The sequence below is a fragment of the Hakea prostrata genome, chromosome 10 (assembly GCF_041222555.1).
Source record: "Hakea prostrata isolate BN-2017 chromosome 10, UWA_Hpros_2, whole genome shotgun sequence".
NCBI classification, from domain to species: Eukaryota; Viridiplantae; Streptophyta; class Magnoliopsida; order Proteales; family Proteaceae; genus Hakea; species Hakea prostrata.
Window position 1 is genome coordinate 4,325,615 of NC_142609.1, and position 22,078 is coordinate 4,347,692.

General features: G+C 37.9%; 2 protein-coding genes across 7 annotated transcripts; both read left to right on the forward strand.

Moving 5' to 3' along the window:
* Positions 1–1,944: 1,944 nt before the first annotated feature.
* LOC149001597 (Tetratricopeptide repeat (TPR)-like superfamily protein) lies at positions 1,945–3,791 on the forward strand. Its single transcript, XM_089137593.1, has one exon. It carries the CDS (start codon positions 2,024–2,026, stop codon positions 3,662–3,664), a length of 1,641 nt encoding a protein of 546 aa, XP_088993719.1. The 5' UTR covers positions 1,945–2,023; the 3' UTR covers positions 3,665–3,791.
* A 1,324-nt stretch (positions 3,792–5,115) lies between these two features.
* LOC149001598 (protein DETOXIFICATION 42-like) lies at positions 5,116–20,299 on the forward strand. Of its 6 annotated transcripts, XM_089137599.1 has the most exons (16): positions 5,122–5,265; positions 5,396–5,448; positions 12,208–12,622; positions 12,910–13,012; positions 13,206–13,327; positions 14,471–14,680; positions 14,913–15,088; positions 16,035–16,170; positions 16,366–16,462; positions 16,585–16,685; positions 17,534–17,697; positions 18,710–18,781; positions 18,860–18,976; positions 19,065–19,160; positions 19,276–19,397; positions 19,944–20,299. In XM_089137599.1, the coding sequence occupies exons 3-16, from the start codon at positions 12,556–12,558 to the stop codon at positions 20,011–20,013; spliced, it is 1,653 nt and encodes a 550-aa protein (XP_088993725.1). In that variant the 5' UTR covers positions 5,122–5,265; positions 5,396–5,448; positions 12,208–12,555; the 3' UTR covers positions 20,014–20,299. The 6 variants fall into 6 exon arrangements, with proteins under 6 accessions (XP_088993722.1, XP_088993720.1, XP_088993721.1 ...); XM_089137594.1 differs by lacking the exons at positions 19,276–19,397; positions 19,944–20,299 and having other exon boundaries at positions 5,119–5,265; positions 12,208–12,312; positions 12,392–12,622; positions 19,065–19,244; XM_089137596.1 differs by lacking the exons at positions 19,276–19,397; positions 19,944–20,299 and having other exon boundaries at positions 5,116–5,265; positions 14,946–15,088; positions 19,065–19,252.
* The last annotated feature ends 1,779 nt before the right edge of the window (positions 20,300–22,078 follow it).

Consider the following 22,078-nt stretch of genomic DNA (forward strand, 5'->3'; position numbering starts at 1 on the left):
ATTGACATGGACTGGTTCGTTCTCAAACCTAGAGTTTCAAAACCTTGGAAGAGAGAACTATGGCCGCTAGAGTCAATTCCAGATCTCCTATTCCTAGCATCTAATATAAATGACAAGTTCCAGCACAATACAAGCCTTTTAAGTGTATGCAGTAAACTTGCCTTAACAATCAATAGGAACAATGCGCCATAAATATTGGGATGGCCTGTTCTACCTTTCTAAGTTGTAAACTTGTAATTTGATTATCTTTGTATCAAAATAATAATAATAATAAATAAATCAAATGTGCTCCAAAAAAAAAGTGATTTGGTTCCCCTTATCATTCTGAGTTCCGAATGATTGACCCAATTTCAATCATGGAATGGATCTATCATGTGGAAGGAATTTACTAAATTTTGGATCATCTATCAACATAAAGAGGAAAATGTTTAGATCTGTGACGGGTGGTTATGGAAAGTTGAATGATACGGATTGTGGGAGGAAACAATTTAAAAACAACAATTTTTTAATGTTGGTTTGTTTACAAGTACCTTCAACAAGTAGATAGCAAGTGTTAAGCGTGTTCAGATCTTGACAGCGGGAAACAATGCAGAGATGGAACAAGGTTGGCAACCCCTCCACAAGGCTTCGTGAAAGTTTGGAATACAGATGCATCATGGAGTGGAAAAACAAGAAGGGGGTGCGGGGAAAATTATTAGAGAACAAATGTGTAAATCTCTTGGAGCTTCACATTTCCGGGGATTATAAATCGCGAAAATGGTAGAGTCGCTTTCGGTTCGGGCTTATTAGGGGTGGGCAAGTGGTGATGATTCCATTCTTATTGAAACGGATTGCAAGCAATTAATCAACTATATCAAGGGAGAAGTTCAACCGCCGATGAGTATAGCTCCACCGATACAAGCTATCTCAAATCTCCCTGATAGTTGTATGCATTGATTTTCCGTGGGACATTCCTAGGAGTTCAAAAGTAAAAGTGGGACCTCTTAGCCTCATCACTTTTCGGCCCGAAAGAAGGCCGCTTTCCTTTATTTTTGGACTATGTACACCTTCCCCTCCCCCACTTTGAAAGCATGTGGGACCAAACATAAGTATTTGATTCCCACCCTGTTTCAAAGAAAAGTAATAATAATAAATAAATAAATAAAAAGAGAACTGATTTGTATCATTCTGATCCGAATTGCCCAATTTTAATATGAATCTCTATCACCACAAGAAACTAAATTTTGGATCATCTATCAATATAAAGAGGAAATTTTAAATTCACATGGTTAGATTTAAGATACGTGTGCAATTTAAAAACAACAATTTTTTAATGTTGGATTGTTTACAAGTACCTTCAACAAGTAAATAGCAACTGTTAAGCGTGTTCAGATCTTCTACATCCCAGTGCACAGTGCATGGTACACCTCTAAGGTCACTTGTGGCAGGTGGGATTTAAGAAGGGAGAGTTGGGTGCACATGCACTCGGGTGGAGGAAATCCAAATCCACCTCAACTTTCCCTCTCATAACCCAACTTGATATAGGTGGGCCCGGGGTGGCTTGTGTCAGGGGATTCAACTTTCTTGCTGAGCACTATGTTGCTAACGGTCGAGGCTAAGATTTCAATCTTGACCATCCGTCTCGCTTTCAACCATCTGCGAGATGGACGATCGGGTGTTGCACATTAAATGCACAACATTCAAATTTCACGTCGACTCGGTGTGAGCAAGTCTGGTACTCTCGGACACGCCAATGGATGAGCCGGGTGGGCAGTGGTTGAGAACTCACATCTCAGTGGAAAGATTGCCGGTTCACATGCACGCCAGGGATGAAATCCCAAATCCTCCCTATAAAAAAAAAACAAAAAAAAAAAAATAAAAAAATAAAAAAATAAAAAAGATAACCTCTGTTGTACTGAATTTTTTGGAAGCATCCCTACTTGTTTGATTGTTGTTTCTGAGCTTACTAAGGTCTCTTCATTCTCAGAAACTTTCTGAATGATTTTTTCACAAACAATTTAAGCAATGCCTGAAAGCATATACGATGATTTCCCTAGTATCACCAGCTAATTACAGTTACATTATCCGCGCGTCCATTGAAAAGGGTGCTCTTCAGAAGGCGCTTCTGGACTACAAAGCGATCCTATTATCTGGGACAATCCAAACTGACCATCGCATACTGTCTTCTGTCCTTGATGCCTGTAAGATTTTATTGCATCTTAGATTTGCCACCAGTATACATGCCAGAGTCATAAAAACTGGTTTTCAGCTGTACCCATCTGTGATAACTTCTCTCATTACAACCTATATTGCCAGTAATGGCATTGATATTGCCTGTAAAGTTCTTCGTGAAGCTCCAGAATGGGGTGCCGATCCCCTGTTTGGAAATTTAATCATTGATGGTTATATGAAGAGTGGAGAATTCGAGAATGCGAACAAGGTATTCAAGAAAATGTCACACAGGGATGCGGTTTCTTGGAACTTGATGATAGCTGGTGGTGTTAGAAATGCCCGCCCAAAGGAGGCATTAAGAATGTTTTGGCAGATGCTTGGGTTGAATTTCAGGCCAGATGGCTTCACTTTCTCATCTGTTCTCTCTGGGTGTGCCCGAACTGGAGCTCTCCGTGAGGGCCAGTGGGTGCATCAGTTAATGATCGAGCATGGAGTTGAGCTCAATTCTATACTGACATCGGCCCTTATAGACATGTATTCAAAATGTGGAAGAATACAAACTGCCAAGCAAATTTTTGATACTGTTCGAAGGAAAGATGTATCTGTTTGGAATGCAATGATAACAGGGCTAGCAATTCATGGGCTTCCTTCAGACGCATTGGAATTGTTCTCTCAAATGGAAGGTGAAGGTGTTAAACCTGACTCCATCACCTTCCTTGGAATATTGACAGCATGTAGCCACCGTGGTCTGGTCGAAGAAGGGCGCCGAATGGTTGATTTGATGAGAAATTGCTACTCGATTGAACCTGAGCTTGAGCACTATGGAGCAATGGTTGACTTACTGGGTCGAGCAGGGTTATTAGAAGAAGCATACATAATCATAAAGGCAATGCCAATGAAGCCGGACATGGTAACATGGAGGGCATTGCTCAGTGCTTGTCGAATTCATAGTAATACAAAGTTGGGTGAGGTTGCAATAGAACATCTTGTAAATCTCAATAGTGGAGATTTTGTGTTGCTCTCAAACATATACTCAGCTTCAAAGAGATGGGATAATGCAGAGAGGGTGAGAGATGTGATGAAGAAGATGGGAGTTAGAAAAAACCGTGGATTGAGTTGGATTGAGATTGGAGGTGTTGTTCACCAGTTTAAGGCTGCTGATGGATCACATAATGAATTGAACGCGATACTTGAGGTGTTGGGAAGATTGAACCAGCGGATCAAGATGGAAGGGTTTGTTCCTATGAGGGATTTGGTTTTGATGGATGTTTCAGAGGAGGAAAAGGAAGGGAATCTTAGTTTGCACAGTGAGAAACTTGCGACAGCTTATGGGATTCTAAAAACAAGCCCTGGAACAGAAATTCGTGTATCAAAGAATCTTCGGACTTGTGATGACTGCCATGGCTGGATGAAAATGGTTTCAAGAATCTTAAAAAGGGTTATAGTAGTCAGGGATCGAACTCGCTTTCATTGCTTTGAAAACGGTTCATGTTCTTGTGGAGACTACTGGTAAGTTTCCATATAATCCACCAGGCATAACTCCATCTCTATAAATGGGAGGAAGTTATTGTTCTTGTGTTGCAGATGCTCTTGCATCATGCGCTGAAAGGAACCAATGTATTTTTTTTAGTTTTCCTGAGTCTCCCCCCCCCCCCCCCTCCCCCCAAAACAAAGAAAAAAGAAAACCCACTCTCTCTTTATTTGTTACCTAATCCTTGTACATAATTTAGGTTGTACTTTTCCCAAAGGTTTCAAATAAAGTTGGCCAACAAGAAAAGCTTGGAGTTTGATTTGCCTGTTTAGAGTTCAAGCTTGAGATTCTTATCATTTTACGGTCACCTGCATCTCTAATCACCTGCCTACCGTGGTTCTTGTTCTCTAGCCCAAGACTCAATCAAACAACTGAAGACCACATAAGCTATGGAGCTCCTGGGTGATGATGGACGGCATCTTTGTAAATATTGAATGTTAGGAACTTGCTTGTGGTAGTAATGCTGGCAATGGGATCGAAAGGAAGTCAGCGTCTTGGTTGATGCTTACTTGCTTTCAGACATTGGTGATCTCCTTATCAATGTTTTTCACTGGTCGAGTGCAAATCTCATGCTTAACATGATCAAAGAGACCCTAGGCTGGACAAATTGGGCCATGCTGCAAGAGTTCTAGTTCTGGTGTATTTGATTGTTGTCCTGTTGCTTTTGTATTTGATTTGTCCACCTACAGTGAAGAGGAGTCCTGATGCCCCAAAACTTGCAAGGGAAAGGTCAGAGAAGATGGGATGAATGATCAAGAATGAGGTTAACATGGCGATTACTCTGCTTCTTATGGTATGAGTCTCCTCCATTTTGAACTTCCTTTCTTTAAATTTCCCCAACCTTTTTCTTAAAGGTGAATATTAGATAGACTATGAGGATTGCATGCTTTAGACTAGAACTGCATACACGATCTACTTTGGATTGTTTCTCTTGTCTAAATATGTGCTAAGGCTATTTTGCATTCTATGAGGAGTTCTGTGTAGAACTTTATGTTGTTCAAGAATTCATCCCAACAACTAATGATTGGTGAAGGCTGTGACTCTTCTACCTCCATTGGATGCATTTGGGTGCTGTTCCAGTGTTTCCTTTAATTAAAATAGAATCCACTTGAGTTTTAAATATTCATCCTTAGCAAATACTGAGCTCACTCATATAAGAGTGGAAATGCAGTTTTCTACAATATTATGGGCATCTGAGTGTCTCATGCTAGTGGGGTTACTGTAGTTCAAGGTTTCTTCCTTCAGAAATCTTATTTATTATCCTGCTGATGGGGGAATATTACATTTGGGAATCCTACGTGGACCATATCGTTCCACACAACCACTAATTTTGTACCAAACCCTCTTTTATTGAGAGAAAGGGATGGACAGACTCTAAATTAGAAAAAGGATTAGTGGGTACAAGTGGCATGTTGACCCTAAAACTGGAGAACTTTCCTCCTTTGAACTGACAAATGGTAGGTGAAATGACTGAGGTTGGGCAAAACACTCTATATAAAGTCATTAGCATCACTGTAATCAGTCTATATTTTGGAGAGGACTTTGGTGATAGAAGTTCTGATGCTTTAATTGTGAATCTCAGGGTATGACACTTCCTTTCTTCTCGGTCTTGCAGGTCTTAGTAAGCTCAGAGGAAGCTAATTAATCTCTTCATCTAGATGGAATTAGTGCATAATTTAGTCCTAAAGCATGTATTTTAATTCGCATGGACAGGTTCTGCAACTTGCCCCTACTCAACTGGTGTAGTTTTTCTGTTGCTCTTTGAGGTGAGGTTTTTGATTTCCTGGATTTATTTCAGTTTGGTTCCTCTCTTTACATTGTTGTGTGGTAGTATATGACAGGCGATAGAGCCTGACATCTCAAACACTCCAAGAGATTGAAAACTAGTTCTTAAGAGCTAGGCATTTCTGGAAAAACTTTCTTTGAATTGATCCAAGGGTTCAATGCTTCCTGCAAATAGATATTGCGTTGATACTGTGACTACCAGCTTAGCATACACTGGTGGTGTGTTCATCATTTCTCTCTCTCTCTCTCTCTCTCTCTGTGCCCAGCGTGTGCCTCTGTATGGGGTGTGTGCGTTCGCGCGCGCGCGCATGGATAATATGTAAGCATGTGTGTGAACGCACATGTATGATGTAGGTGGGTGCATGTGTAGTGTCTTTGGTGCTTGTGGAGCGCGTGTGTGGTTCTGTGAGCGTATGTCGATGTGTAGGTTGGAGGTGTGGTCCATGTGTTATACACGCTTGGGGTGGGCGTCAGCATGTGACTGTGAGTTGGGATCACCTCCTTGTCGGGGCAGCTGTATGTGCTCTCCCATCGTTTCTTTCACCATAAATTTGGGGACCCATTAGAGATCTTATTTTAAAATTTTATTTTATTATATTATATTTAGATGTGGATCCCATTCGAATTTGTAGTGAATAAGTGTTAGGAAGTAAATGGGGAGGTAATTCAGATCCTTTGAGTGTTTGGCATGTATTGAACTCTAGTGGCATCTATGGGCTAGAGTTGGATCTTTTGCCCATCAGGGTAGACGTTTGTGCTCCCCTCCTATCTTTCCATCACACATTAGAAGAGTGATTCACTTTTGAATTCTGACAAGAAAAATCAAATGTGAGTTTCTAGTAAATCTCACTTCTAATGTGTATTGAGAAGTGTAACGAGAATATAGAACTTTACCTGTTACGAAAAGGGATCCAGACTCATGGGGCTATGTCTCACCTCTAAGAGATTCGGATTTTTAATCTCATACTATGATGTATTGATATTTGTCAATTGAGCCAACCCCTTGGATTAAATGGTATCTATTCTTTTTAATTTATCAATCTATCTTAAAAGCATATATATCTTAAGCATAGGATGCCAAAAGCTACTAACTCTTCTTGCCAAAAAAAAATAATCATTAATTGTGGAGATAATATAGAGGAATAAGGGATTAGATTTTGGGGTATAAGGATCTCGTTTTGTTCATATTCTTTTCAAATTGATGTTAAATTGAAGGTTCTAGTTTATTTGAAAGCAGGGTTTCTTTTGTAGATGTTAAACTATATTAATTGTGTAATTAAATAAATCATAAAGATATATTCGATGTAAACAAGATGAAAATGTTGAGGTCGTATGGTATCTTTTTTTTTCCCTCTTGATAAAAAAATAAAAACTAGTTGGACTGAAATGGCACTAGGTCACTTTTTGTTTGGTATTTGCATAAGATTTTCTTTGACGAAAGAATGGTTTCTTTTTTTTTTTTTTTTGGTTTAAAATTTTCTTTTTTCAACCATTAATTTCTTTAAATTTTTTTATTTATTAAAAGTCAATAATAAATTTAAGGGTTTTTGAAGTCAATCAATGCATATAATCTAAGTATATATATAAATTTTTTTTTTTTTTTTTTTGCAATTTGAAAAGAGTATGGAATGGGCCTAAAGATTTAGATGCAAAGTTTACAATAAAAAGAAGCTTAGGCATTAAAATAGGGATCCAACACTTTGACCTTGGAGGAATCTAAAAGTCATATAGTCAAAAGTGAGGACATTGGACTTACTTTACGGTGGGTCATACTTCAGTTTTGAATGGATCGAGATCTTGTTGAGATTTCAATATCAACCGATTTTGGATCCAACAGTCTGAAATTTCGCTTGACAATCATGACTGAAGCAATTACGCTTCACGGTAGGTATAATTCTTTAGTTTTGCTAATTCTTTCAATATTTTAGTGATTTCTGCTACACACCATTTAGTTCATCTATCCATTTCTATTTTGTTCTTTTGAAAAAGACAATTCATATTACCCCTATATTAAAGCATATAGTAAGTTTAAATAGATGCTTGAAGCTATATTAAAGCATATAGTATTTTATTTAGTTTTTGTATCTTTTTCTATCGCACCTTATTGTATAAATAAAGTATTGCCTAAGTTGCATTTATTTTATTTTTTTCTCTTTCAAGATTCAATGCCTAAATCAGCTTTTGAAACTATTCATATAAACCTTACGTAAAAATTTTCACGCGAAATCGTACATATATATGAATAATATCAAATCCAACCAGATTGGCATAATTACCAAATCTAAAATGATATCAAAACTTTACCCTTTATATCATGAAATTTGTTTTTTTAAGCCATTACATGATGAAGTTTATGGAAGAATAATCTAACACTCATGCGTATCATAATATGTTTTCTTATCAAATAATTTTTTTTTTATAGATCTTAAGTACATGTTATATTCAATTTTGAAAATATAGTAATTAATTTTAACAAAAACACTAATCTTAGGACTTGGTTGAGGGAAGAATATTTTTTTTAAATTTTCTTCTTTATAAATTTGATGATCTATGAAGGGGGAAAAAAAAAAAAAAACTAAGAGGATTCCATAAAAGATAGTATAATTATTAAAATTTGTACTTATTCTTAATAGAGCAAATTGCACAGGCACCCCTAAATGGAGGCGTTAAAGCACTGACACCCCACTTTATGTTTAAAAAACACATAGGTCCATTCCGTAGAATGGTTAGTTATATATTACAAAGACATTATACCCTGACTATCAAGAAACTTACTCATACAAACAAAAAAACCGCGCACAACCGTCAACCGCTCCTGCACACCTTGCTTATGTTCAAGGGAAGCCACGCGGCAACACCCGCAACAAACAAAACCCCCAAAACACAATGGTGACTCATATCGCCTCCACGGCAGGACCGCGGGGATAAAGATGGAAGAAAAAGCAGAGGATCTGAGAAAACAACAACGGGCCAGGCAACGGAATACCCCACTAGTTGTCAAACGCCCCCACGGAGAGGAAGTTGGAGGAGAGGTTGAACACTCATGGTTGCAAGTATGAAGAATGCTCAAACCGAGCTCGGAGTTGGACCGGGGCACACACACGAAATACATCGTAAGAAAAGAAAAGGATAAAATCCAAAGCCGCGACCAAGGAGACACAGAGTGGCACACGAACCCCAAACTATCAAACCGACCAGGAAGCGGCCATCACAATGGAGTAGTAACATGATCGAAGAACCCACCATGCTCACAAAAAACCAAAAGGGCCACCATTAGGGCCAACAAAGCCCAAAAACCCCACGACGCGGCAACACAGAGATCGAAGACCGGCCGACAACAAAGAAGACCAACAAAGAAGCGGCATCCCGAACCAAAGAGGTGGAACAGAAAAGATCGAAACGAAACAGAGGCGGGATGCGGAAGAAAACCAAAACAACCCACCATGGAGAGAATCGAAGATGGTTGTGGGACCAGCAAGCACAACAGGGATCGACCCAGAGAAGGCGAGAGACAAAAGCCGGGAACAAAGAGAACACGGGAAGACGGGAACCAGAACCGAGACAAGATGGGAACGAGGAGGAAGCCGCACACGCACGGAGAGGTAGAGGAGAGGTAGAGCGGCGAACCGGACAGGAAGGAACGAGCGGAGCCAAAGAGGGCGGATCGCGACAACGGCGCCGCGGGAGGATGGATTGGGAACCGGGGTTTGATTTTTAATTTATTCCCTCGGTTTAGGGGCATTTTTGGAATTAAAAGAAAATTAACAGTGGGTTAACAATTTCATTAACAGAATGGACTAGTGTGTTTATTGAATTGGGGTGTCTGTGTTTTTTAAACATAAAGTGGGGTGTCAGTGCTTTATAGTTTTCATTTTGGGGTGCCAGTACAATTTGCTCTTCTTAATATTATGGGAATAAATTGTAGGGATTCTCTCACAAATTAAATAACTCCAGGTAAAAGGCAAACCACTAAAACATAAAATGTTTTATATAAATGGGAGCATTTAAATGACTTCATTGATAGTGTATTTATTAATGTATTTAGCATTTGTGCTTTCTAGTGTGAAAAGTTGTTTTTTCCCTTTTTTTTTTTTTTGAAAGGAATCTCTCATTGGATAACTAGAGCCACAAAAAGGGAAGAACCCACCAAAAGAAAATTTCGATTTCACTTTCAAAAAAAGTATTAGACATTTTTAATTCTTGTTGGAACATTTTTTCGCTATGTTATAAATGAAGAACTGCAATCATGTATGGTAAAAACTTTAGCAACATATAAAAACTAGAAAGAAAGTTTTTTTAGGTAAGACAAATAGGGTTGATTTTTTGTGGCTATGACTAGTTAGGCCAAAAGTTTGAAGAAAGAAAGTTTGGTGAGTCTGATTTGAAAAATTATAAAAAATATTGAAGGTTAGGTACAAGGTTTAACGTTTGGGTATTGAGTATCGTGTCGATCAGGTGATTTTAAGAGATGTGCCGTTTTGTATCGAGTGTTGTATTGCTCTGACTAATGTATTTTTAGTGTAATTTAATAGAGAGATGTATCGTATTGGTTTGGTCAAATATGAATACGTATTGACTAGAATCGTATGGTATCATACTATCATGGAATACTTTAAACCTTGGTTAAGCATATCCTTCTATGGCCATGAGACATTTCTCTTTCATGTTCATTTCTTAATATTCTTCTCGTTAACTATAATTTTTCTTTTTGTTTAAGAATTGTAGAATATAATTAGGTCGGTAAGAGTTTTTTTTTTCTTCAATTATTCTTTTAAAGCAACCATTAAATAGTCATAAGTACTGGGGTCCATAGACTTATGAGATGAAAAAGTGTGAAAAGATGGAGGTTTGATCGAAGACCTTCTTGGTCTTATTGCCTCTACGTGGGAAGTTGCCGTCAGTGCATCAGAAGCACATCCACCTCTCCAATTGAACTATAAATATATCATTTCCTTTTTAGATGCAAACCGTGTAAATCTTGTCTTATACACATGGTTTTCTTTGCGTATAGATTGTTTGATATAATGATCGATTAAGTTCTAAACAAATCAAAATCTTGTTTTTCTCATAGAAATTAAAAAGTTATAGCTTAAGAGTTGGAGAAAGACGGAAGCCATCCACTTTTCAGATTTTGATATTTTGATCACACCTATAAGTAAGGTTTAAAGTATCGGTATCAAGTATTGTATCGGTCAAGTGATTTTAAGAGACGTATCATATTGTTTCGAGTATTGTATCGCTTTAGTTAATGTATTTTAATGTAATTCAATGGAGAGACGTATCGAGATATATCGTATCGGTTGGGTCAAATATGGATACGCATCGGCAATTATCGTATGGTATTGTGAGATACTTTAAAACTTGCCTACAAGCATTAATTTCCTTTAAATACTTTGTGACGTTTGATCACACTGTGTCATCAACATAGTCGCTTCATACAAGTAACCTGAAATGAAAAATGCATCTTTCCTGACCTGCCAAGCCAACTTGCTGATCAAATGGAAGGATCACAAAATGATTTCTTGGTATTGACACAACAAGTTAAAATTGATAGAATACAAATTAGTTTGGTAAGAAAACGTTCTAGGCCAGTGGGCCTTGCCAAATTTTACATTTCGTGTCTATGATCAAATTGGCAAATTCATTGAGGTTATGAAACCATTGCAATTTGTAGTTTTTCTCTTTTAGTAACCCATTAAAGTTTGTAGCTCAGGTTGAAGAATCTCAGAGTTTGGGGAAGTTAAGAACTGAAATCAAATACCTATTAAAGTTTTCCATTTTGTCAACCCAATTCTCCTCCCTTTTCCGTCTAAAAATTAGTTTGGGATATTTTCTTTTGCTCATCTAATCTTAGTTCTTGATTTTTCTTTGTCTAGTATCAAAGTTACATTCTTCGCCAATCCTCTTTTTTTTTAAAGCGTCCTTAACCTGGGTCTTTTTGCTGATCATTCTCATTGGTTGCTGTATCCTTAACTATATTTGTCGGAATGGTTCAGAAAACTTCGATCATTTGGTTTTTATTTGCCCCTTTGCTTGCTCCTTTAGAGAAAGCTATCTTTTCCATTTGACCCAGGTCTTCACATTTCTATGGTTTTGTGTGAGATTGGGTTTGGGTCCTGGAGATTATTTATAATGAATAACATTAGATGATCTTCTAAATCTAGATCTTTGAACATGATTTAAGAAGTCATTTGTTTTGTTGTCTCTTCAAGGCTTGAATTAATCCCCATCTCTTCTATCAGGTTTATTCTTGTTGTCTGTGGGATCTTGACTCCTGTATCCAACTCTTTTTTAAGACTGGTTGATTCATAAAATGAGAAAAAAAAAAAAAGAAAAAACCCACTTCTCCTTCGATCTTCTTTAACAAAAGATACACAGAATATCAAATCCTGCTCAGGAAATGCGAAAAAAATAATAATAAACCAAGTCAACTTCATCCAACTGGCTAAATCTGTACGAGGATTATTATTTTTCTTGTTGGTAAGAGTACAAGATTAATTGTTTCTAATGTTTCCTTTAGTTTGAAGTTTAAAAGTTTCTGATTCTTTATGCTTGGGTGATTAGCAACTTATTGGTTCATCTGGGCAGAAACCATCTTGTACAGGTGTATCTACAGCGATTTTTTATTTTATTATTATTATTAGTATTTTTCTTCTAATTCTTAGTTGTTAAGCAAACAGAACAATGTTCCAGGCTTTCATGGTTAACGCTTCCGATAATTCAGTTATGGGTGTTGTTAGTTGTTACTTGCAGGTTTCAACGTAGGAATTTACACTTAAGGACCAGAACGCTTACGTCTCTTTCTTCTCAAACGGTTACTCACGGGTTCTTCTTTGTTTTCACACGTGTGTGCGCGTTCGATAGTGACTTTGTGAGAGACTTATACCTTCAAGCCTTGACCCTTTCTTCGTTTCTTTCTCTCAGTTTTCTTGGAAGGAAGTTAAAGGCTCTCCTGGGAATCTCTTTCTATTTCTGTCCGTTTGTGAGGTTTTTCTTGTTGATTTTGAGCGGTTATAATGTCTTGGACAGCCTAAGGTTTGATTTTGATTTGTCAAACTCTGAAGTATAACTTCTAGCTAACTGCTCGGATGGGTAAGTGGGTTTCTTCAACCTCAACTTTTTTGTTGAAAGTTAGATACGGTTCTGTTATTAGAGGTCTGGTTTCAGGCCCTGAAAAGTTTTCTTCTTACAAGCTTCTTTTTTGTGTTCATGGTTATATTCCCCGTTCTGGGTCTTGATTTCATTTGGTTCTAGCTGGTTTCGTACACCCAAACCCCTTCACTTCGAAAAGTCCTACCTCACCATTTTCAAGAAAAAAATAAATAAAAGTTTGGGTATCAAAATTCATCTTCCCATTGACAACTTTGGGGGCCTGTGGGATTCTTAATCCTATTCTGTTTATTGCTTCTGGGAGGCTCACATGTTCAGATTATCTTCTGCAGATTACGAAGATTTGTTCCATCCAATGATGGAACGGGATGCCGATGGCATCCTGTTAGGTGAAAAAAGAAAGGCGCCAATTTCTGTTCTCTTCAAGGATATAAGGTATTATTTCATTGGGTTCCTTGTTGCAGAATTCTTTCCTTGTTATCTGCCATTACTAATAAAAAGAGAGGACAAAAGAAAAAGAAAAAAAAAAAGGGGGGGGGGGTGTTAAGAGAGAACCAAAACGTTTAGGAAATAAAAACAAGGTTGAAGTTGTAGTTGCTGATGATTGATTCGATCCTTCAATGGTCAGGAATGTGCTAAAGAAGGATGAGCTTGGCATGGAGATTGCCCGAATCGCAGTTCCTGCAGCCATGGCTTTGACAGCAGACCCCATTGCTTCCCTAATTGACACGGCATTCATTGGCCAAATAGGCAAGTGCTTAATTTATGTTTCTATTGAGCTTGTGAATACTAATTATGCTTGCAAAATGTCGGCCAACTTGTATGTCTTTACTATTTTGTTTTTGTCACTAATTGACCAATTCATTATCTCATTCTGTTTCTCTCACACATCCTTGTCTGCCTGCTTATATATTAATTAATTCTGCGATAATGTAGTAGGATCCTTTAGAACCAACAACAGTACCTCAGGCTCCAATTTCCAGAAAGTAGAACCACTGTAACTCTTAACAGTCAATAAGAATTGAGGTATTGAATTAGACTTGCTCAAACAAACTAATTACAGAAGGCCCACTGAACAGTAGCAGTGACATATCTTAAATTCATAGTAAATTCATGGCCAGAATTGCAGTTACCCACACCCTTAAAGTAGAAACTGATGAACCAGCAGGAGTGGATTAGCTTATGGGACAGGGTTGAAGTTGCTATTGAATGAACGGAGTTATGTCGGCCTTTGATGATGGTTGGTTTGCGAGTCAAGACATTTCTCTGAATTGAAAACTTGCAACCAAAATACTATTCAACCAATTGTTGGGGCTTGAAATCAATATCGGGGAGACACTGTGAAGGGAATAACACTCAAGAATATGGTCTGAGAATGATGATTGGATGAAGCATTAGATCAACTTAAAGTTTCTGCTAGAATCTCCATCAAAAGGATGCTGCAGGATACAAACAGTCTCTAATCTTCACCACTGTTACAAATCTCACAAAAGTTGTTTTTTTCCCCTTCTTCTTCTTCTTCTAGTAGTGCGTATCTCAAGAAGGAATGCGTCTTAACATGATACTCAACTTTATTGCTTGCTGGTACATTTAATTGTTACTCATATTCAGCAAGGTTCAATAGTTCAGGTTCTTGACCGTAATGATCAAAATATACCACTGAAATGGCCTCCAAAAATATGGTCTCCTTTGGTGGAATAATGAAACATTGAAGATACTCGAGTGGAATAATGAAACATTGAAGATACTCGAATTATATGCATTTCATTCCAAAATATTTTTGTTCAAATTATGTACTATGCTTTATACTTCAGCTCTACATAAAGTTGCCTGACCAATCAACTTTTAGTCAATATCTATAGTCAATTGCCGATTATGACCTTTCAATAACAGGTGCAGTGGAGCTCGCTGCTGTGGGAGTGGCTATTGCGCTGTTTAATCAAGTATCGAGGATTGCAATATTCCCGCTTGTCAGTGTCACAACTTCTTTTGTTGCAGAGGAAGAAGCTGCTGGAAGAGTGATCACTGATGACCAGGAATATGAAAACTTGGAAACACAATTAGCTACAAATGGTGAAATGAGAGAGTTGATTCCAAAATCTGGTATGCTTTCTATTTTTCCCTTTTAGCTTTTTGAAGGATTAGTTGATGTGGGCCGGTTCAGTGGGTTAATTTTGTGTTTTCATGGTAGCCCAAAAAATTCAGTTTTCCTACTTACTTTTAGATTTTCTTGGGACTTCTCTAGAGTTTACTTTGGTTGTGTCCCATGGGAAATCCTATATAACCACATGGAAAAATTAACATGATGAAATTATGTGGTAATCTTCGTTATTAGATTTTGAAACAAGCACTGCTGGTGGAAATTCAGGCATCTCCAAATTTCAGCATGAGAAGAAGAAAATCCCCTCAGCATCTTCAGCATTGGTCATTGGAGGGGTTCTTGGCCTTGTCCAAACCATATTCCTAATTTTTGGATCAAAACCTCTCTTAAATTTCATGGGGGTGAAATCAGTAAGTGTAGCCCTTTTTGGTCTATCAATTCAAAATATTTTGTTTGTTTTGCAATTATATTTGCCAGTATGTTGGATATTTCTTGCTTCTTTGGAAATGCATTAGTGCTACCACACTGCATATCTACCTATTTGATCTTTGATAATTGAGCAAAAGCTAATAAAAATCAGCATGGAGGGATTATGTTTTTGGGATATGTGAAACCTATGGATATGGATTCAGCAGCAATTAAGCATGAGGGTGCTGAGTCCCCTTTTGTGTGGGTTCACAAACACAGAGAGTCTAAAACTGCTCCTGGGAGGTAAGTTTGTGATGCATGATAATTCTTAGAGGTCACATTCAACACCAGTTGATTGTTCTGTATTGGCCTGTCAAAGAATGGGGCAAAATCAATTCGATCCTTTGACAAAACCTGATGTCCACAGTGAATTGGCCTGTCTATTTTATCTATGGAGTTTGGATCACTCAAGACGGCTACCTATCCAATACTATTACTGTGATGATTAGAGAAGTTATTGGCATTTGACTTTTAGATTTATATGGGTAATCTGCTTATCCAAGTAAATCCACTAAACGTGTGGGATTGGAAACCATCCTTGGAAGCACATTTCTGTTCATGTAAAGGAAGAATTGTTTTTGGGGTCCCCCCCCCGGGCACATGTAGGGTAGGTTTGGTATCATTTACTGGCATATTCTATCATATCATATTCACAGTGATTCCATTTTTCCTTCCAATTTGTTTGGTTCCCCTTCCATGATATAAAGATGATAAACGATGTTATCCGTGATATAGTTTTTATGGCTGGGGTATACTTTAACTACTTAGACCTGGGATTCATTTAAAAAAAAGGGAAGATAATTTATTTTCTGTTTCCCTGCATTTAATATATCAGCACATCTTTTGCTAAATATAATGATGAATAACAAGCCTTCTTAATGCATATAGGATTCCCCTATGATGAATCCATCACGACAATACTTGACGTTGAGGTCATTGGGTGCTCCAGCAGTTCTTCTCTCACTTGCGATGCAAGGGGTTTTTCGAGGACTTAAAGATACAAAAACTCCTTTATATGCTACTGGTGAGCATATGTCACTGTTATCTTTTTCAATGCAAATATTATCATTCTCTTAAGTGAAAATCTGAAACACATTATGTACTCTATCTTACTAACCAGTACAGTGATTAGTGCTACTTACATGCATGAATAAAAAAAATGATTTGAGTTTCAAATAAACTGTATGTAATCACTCATACAGTTTCCTATTCAATGCAGTGGCTGGAGATGTAGCAAATATCATATTAGATCCAATACTCATGTTTGTTTTCCGTTTGGGTGTCAGTGGTGCAGCTATTGCCCACGTTATTTCTCAGTAAGTTTTATATGACTGATTTTCATAAGAGTTCAGTGTTTCTGTATTTTCTTTTATGCAGCTGGTGGTATTCTCTTTTTAGTAATTGATTATAGTGTCTCACATCATATGTTGTCATTTAGGTACCTAATTTCATTAATACTGTTATGGGCAATGATCAAGAAAGTTGACATCGTGTCGCCAAGTCTCAAAGACTTACAACTCGGCAGATTTCTTAAAAATGGTGAGGTTTAAATTCAGTACCGGTGAGATTTCTTCTGGGTCTTTTTCTTTTTTTCCCCCTGAAGATTACAATCTAGGTTTCATATTTTTCTAGTGATTTCATGGATTAGCAGTTTAACTGGCTCAAAAACAGATGCATACTGACTATAGTATGGTGATTTAGCTTTGCAACTTGTATTTTGCCTAGGTTACTGTACAGGAGAATATTGTCTTGTGAGGATGTAGCCTGCTGTCCCTGCTCTCCCATTTTTAAGTTTGTTTCCCTTTCTTTTCCCTTCTCTCATTAATTTCTTATATGGACAACAAGCAGCCATATCCCAACTAAATGGGCTCAGCTACATGGATTCTTGCTTCCAATCAGCTCTGTGTGAGCGGTCTTGAAGAACTAAAATATTTTCACCTCTCTCTCTCTCAGTCCCCCAATCCCCTCCCCCTCCTCAAACACCCAAAAGTTTTTTTTTTTTTGCCCTTTTTGTAGGGAAAGTAATCATGTAGTTCTAGATGGGATTTGGTGTCTGATTTATGAGAACCACATATTTTAGCTCCCATAGCCTTCCTAAATAGAAAATTGACCACATGTGTAAGTTCTGACTGAAGGTAGGTCTCAGAGTAGTGAGGTGTTTCTTTAAAGATTATCCTTATTAATTTGACAGTTGATGGAATTTCACGTAAATAATTGTCTTTCATTCAATTGAGAGATCTTGAATCTTCATGATGCTGTTTCTTTAATTCGCAAGAATTTGGGCTGTTGCATCAGTTAATATCATTGAATTTCTTTTAACTTTCTACTTTGGACACTTCAGTTTCAATCCTTGATGTTATATTTTCTATGTTGGTCCTTGGAGTCAGGTTCTTTATTGTTAGTGAGGGTGGTAGCTGTGACATTCTGTGTGACCCTGGCAGCATCAATGGCTGCACGGTTGGGAACAACACCAATGGCTGCATTCCAAGTCTGCTTGCAGGTTTGGTTGGCAACATCTCTTCTTGCTGATGGGTTGGCTGTTGCTGGACAGGTAACATATATATTTTGAATTCGAGTGCTTTGGTCAAAATATAAAATAGACCTCTTTGGGGCCATTTCACTTGTGGGGATTTACATCTACACATTAGGACCATCCCAGGTCTTTTATTTCATTGTTTTACATGATGGAAGATGGTAATCAACTTGAAATAAAGTTATGGGTAATTACGGGGTTGGGACTACATTAAACTGGAGATTCTTTGAAAATAACTAAGTTGTCATTTCTTGCTTGCAATAAGTTAGAGGGAAGAACTCAATTGCACCTAAATTTCTGACCCAAATTCCATCTTGGCTTCTAGTTCTCTTGCCAGCAACTCAAGCTATCAGGTGGAGGGGTCCAACCAGTGTATGAAGTTATCCAGGGACCTAAGCTTTATTCTATGTGGGATTCTCTCCCCCCCCCCCCCCCCCACAGAAAAAAAAAAAAAAAAAAAAACACTCTCCCTTTTGTGGTGCTCCTCTTGGATGGCTGCATACATGGGATGTATTACTCCAAGTACTGGGGTGTTCATGTTGATGTACACAGTCATTGTATTGTTTGTGCCAACTCTAATACCATGTTTAGTTATCAATTTCAAAGGATTGAGCTACTAGTAAAGAGGTCAAAGTGGATAAGTCGTTCAAAGTCTCAAACCTAGTCAATATATGGTTATTCCCAAACAAACTATTCTCAGTATTATCACTTTTTGGCTTAACCTTTTAACCTTTTGTGGTCATAGTTTGGGAATAGGCAATCCCCTAGGAGAGTTGAATTGAGACCCCTAAATTGTGAGGTATTGGGCCTTGACAACTGAGCTAACTCCTTGGGGGTATTTATCCATCCGTTTAGTTGTTTATATGCTTCTCACGAGTAACTACTTCCTTGAACAGCCATCTCAGACTACCATATGTTTCTTAGAATTCTGATTTGTATGGAAGTACTAAACTGGAAAGGGTTTAGGTGGACATCTTATATTAATTTCTGTAGCTAGATAAGTTTACTAAATGATCTTAGGTTCTATCAGGCAATTATTGCTACCGCATTTGCTGAAAATGATTATGGCAAGGCAACTGCCACAGCGTCCAGGGTATTGCAGGTACATCTTTCGGCCCAAGTATCTTGATTGTTCTTCATTAGGACTTTCTGTAAAATGGTTAACGGACCTGTTTTGCAGTTGAGTTTTGTTCTGGGATTGGTGCTCTCTGTTTTCCTTGGAGTTGGCTTGCAATTTGCTTCACGGTTATTCTCCAAGGACATTAATGTTATTCACCTCATAAGCATAGGCATCCCGGTTGGTATAATTTTTTTTAAAATATTATGTCTTATTTTATGCCATTCCAGATTAACTGTGGAACTAACATTTTCTCTTCTCCCATCAGTTTGTAGCAGCTTCTCAGCCACTTAATGCCTTGGCTTTTGTTTTTGATGGTGTCAACTTTGGGGCATCTGATTTTACATATGCTGCTTACTCCATGGCAAGTCTAGCTGCCCTTACTAACAAAATTTTGGAATTAAATATTGGAGTTATTCATTTTCTTCTATAGGTGATCATTCTGATGAAATATTCACTTTGGAGTTCTTTTTCTTCAGGTTCTTGTAGCCATTGTGAGCATCTTGTTGGTTTTAGTTCTCTCTGCTAGCCATGGGTTTGTTGGAATTTGGGTAGCTTTGATAACCTATATGAGTCTTCGCACACTTGCTGGCCTTGGGAGGTAAGTTAACTAATAGGCCCAATGCACTTGTCCTAAAGATTATAATATAATTATTTATTTTTGTCTTGGTTAATGGATGGGATTAGAAGACAGTGCTCAGCAAGAGAAGAAATTCAACCTGCACCCCCACCCTCCTTGCTGCATCCCTGCACCTTCTGCTATTTTCCTCTCTTCTGATAAGCTTTTACATTTCTTTTGCATTCGGTAATGAAATGTAAAACCGATCTTGCCTTCTTTTCCACACTTAGTGGTTTCTTCCTCTTCTTCTTGGGATTGGTCTGGACTGAGGAGTGAGCTAGCAAGGATTGGAGGAGTGGGTTTGAGCTCGGTGCAAACTTTTCCATCAGGGCATGAACTGTATTATGTTGTAAATACTAAATGCATATCCTTGTGTTAAAATACATGGTAGCATAAATTGAGAAATGATTCATAAACTTGACTTTAGAACCCCTGCAGCATAAATAGAAGGCATGATAGCAGTTATTTATGGGACTTCAAAATAGTAATTTTACTAATTTCTTTGTACTTCTCTGTCTTCCTTTGCAGGATTGGAACTGGCAGTGGACCTTGGAGCTTTCTCCGAACCTTGTCATCGCCTTTGTATAGTGACTTATAGCCCAACGGGAGTTGTATATTCTTGATGAGTCGTCCAATTGATGATAGAAATAGAAGGCCCTTGGGCAATGCTTTTGGCCATTTTACCTGGGGTATCTTCCATGTTGCATCTTTAATTCTTTAGTAGTTGTTTAGGGTATACTAATTTTGCAGGACACTTCAATATAACTTTCTTTTAACCTTCAATTGTTTTGCTGATGTCAAATGGAAGTCATTCTTGTGAAATCATTCATCCCTTCTTCTCTCCAGCCCCGGCTACTCCTATGGCTTTCTTTGCATCACACCCTTACCTGACAACCCCTCCTCCCCGGGGTTTTTTTTGAAGGCTAGCAGCCGAGGGTCAATTTCATTAAATTTGTTGTCATTAAGCCCCAATAATCCTGTATTTCAAGTGATGGTTCTCAAGAATGCAGAAAATCTCTTACAGGGACGATTACGAAAGGTCTAGGACCATTTGATATGATGATAAATTATTTTTACCAACCAACAAAGGAGATGGGACTGATCTCTTTCACAGTATATAAGATCTCAGTCATGGAAGGCCTTTTGGTTGGGTTCTTTCTCAGTCAAAGTGCAATGTTAGCCATGGCTAGAGCTTCCTCTGCATCAAAAATGGTTTCCTAGATGATGGATCATCATTTTCAGAATCTTATTTGGATCTTCCAGTACTGGCCGTGCAATTGGATATCAGTAACTGTTCCTTTTCCGTGCAGAAAGCCTCGGATCCTGTGAGAAAACCCTAAGACGATCATCCCAAACCTGTAGATGTCATTCATAGCTGATGGAATACCAGTCTCCAAGTAAAGAGGATCCAACCAACCTACAGAACCCATCAATGAAAAGGGAACAATTGCTGAAGAAAAATCCACCTTTGACCAAAAAGTTTCTCATCAAGAAGAAAAAGTTGGTAACTAGACACTGTTCTATATAGATTAAACTGAGCTTGGTGTAATCCAAATGTGTTCTGTCTTCCCAATGACTCCCTCAGGATAGGATGGCCATGGCTTTATCTGCTTATCCGCCAAGTCGAATAGCGCAAGTGTCTTGTCTTTGGGATCCTCCAAAAAAGCAGTTATCTCTACATCCAAGGAAATCACAGAAAGACATGACATGTAAATTCAAACATCAAGAGTGGTTCATAGAAATTTATCTACACTAACAGTCGACATCATAACACGTATACGAACAGAATTCCACATGTTTCCAAGTTAGAATGATAAAACAAGAATTCTCACTGGGATCAAATCAAATTGTATAACTGAACAAGGTTGAAGAGCTAAGTAGTTCTTACAAAAGCCAACAGTGCAGCCCTCATTAAATAATGAAAATAACAATCAATTTAAAATGATGTGCAATGCCATGTAAAAAGAAAAAAGAACCACAATGGATCTGCCCATTTGCCAGTTAAATGGATGTGCAATGCTATATCAGCCAAAAGTTGAAATCAAACCTGAAAAGCTAAGGGGTCCTTCCATCTTTCCAGCAATGAGAAGCCAAATTTATCCTCCCTTTCCAAGACACCTGCTGATATAGAATAGAAACCTCTCTCTGATTATCTGAGTACCTGAAATCTGACAGATTCACCAAACATACAGATGAACAAAACCCATTTGATGAACACTTAATTAAGAACAGAATTTTCAACCCAGGTTAAAGAAAGGAAACAAATTTTTCAGAAACTACTAATAGATCCACAGAAATACGTCATCCATCGCCAACCAAATGTTGCTTTTGAGGAAATCCGTTGAGAAAAGGAATGGTCATCTGAAAGACCTGGATTTTAGGAAGTTTGTTACATGTGATTATGACCTAGTCTTAATAAGAAATGGGCATCTAAACTACAAGGAATTGAAAAGAAAAGGGTACGTTTCAGGTCAGTGGCTTCTTCTCAGTAATTAGTTTTCAAGGTGTTTCTCTGGGGTGGACTGGGAATTACGGAACTGGAAGCTTCAGGGAAGATGGGTCTTCTCTTTAGCTGAGTTTTTAAATCAAGGAGGCTCTCAGACAAGGAAACCAATTGCGTATCATGAGTTAAATGTGCTTGTGTCTACAGACACGCACGAACC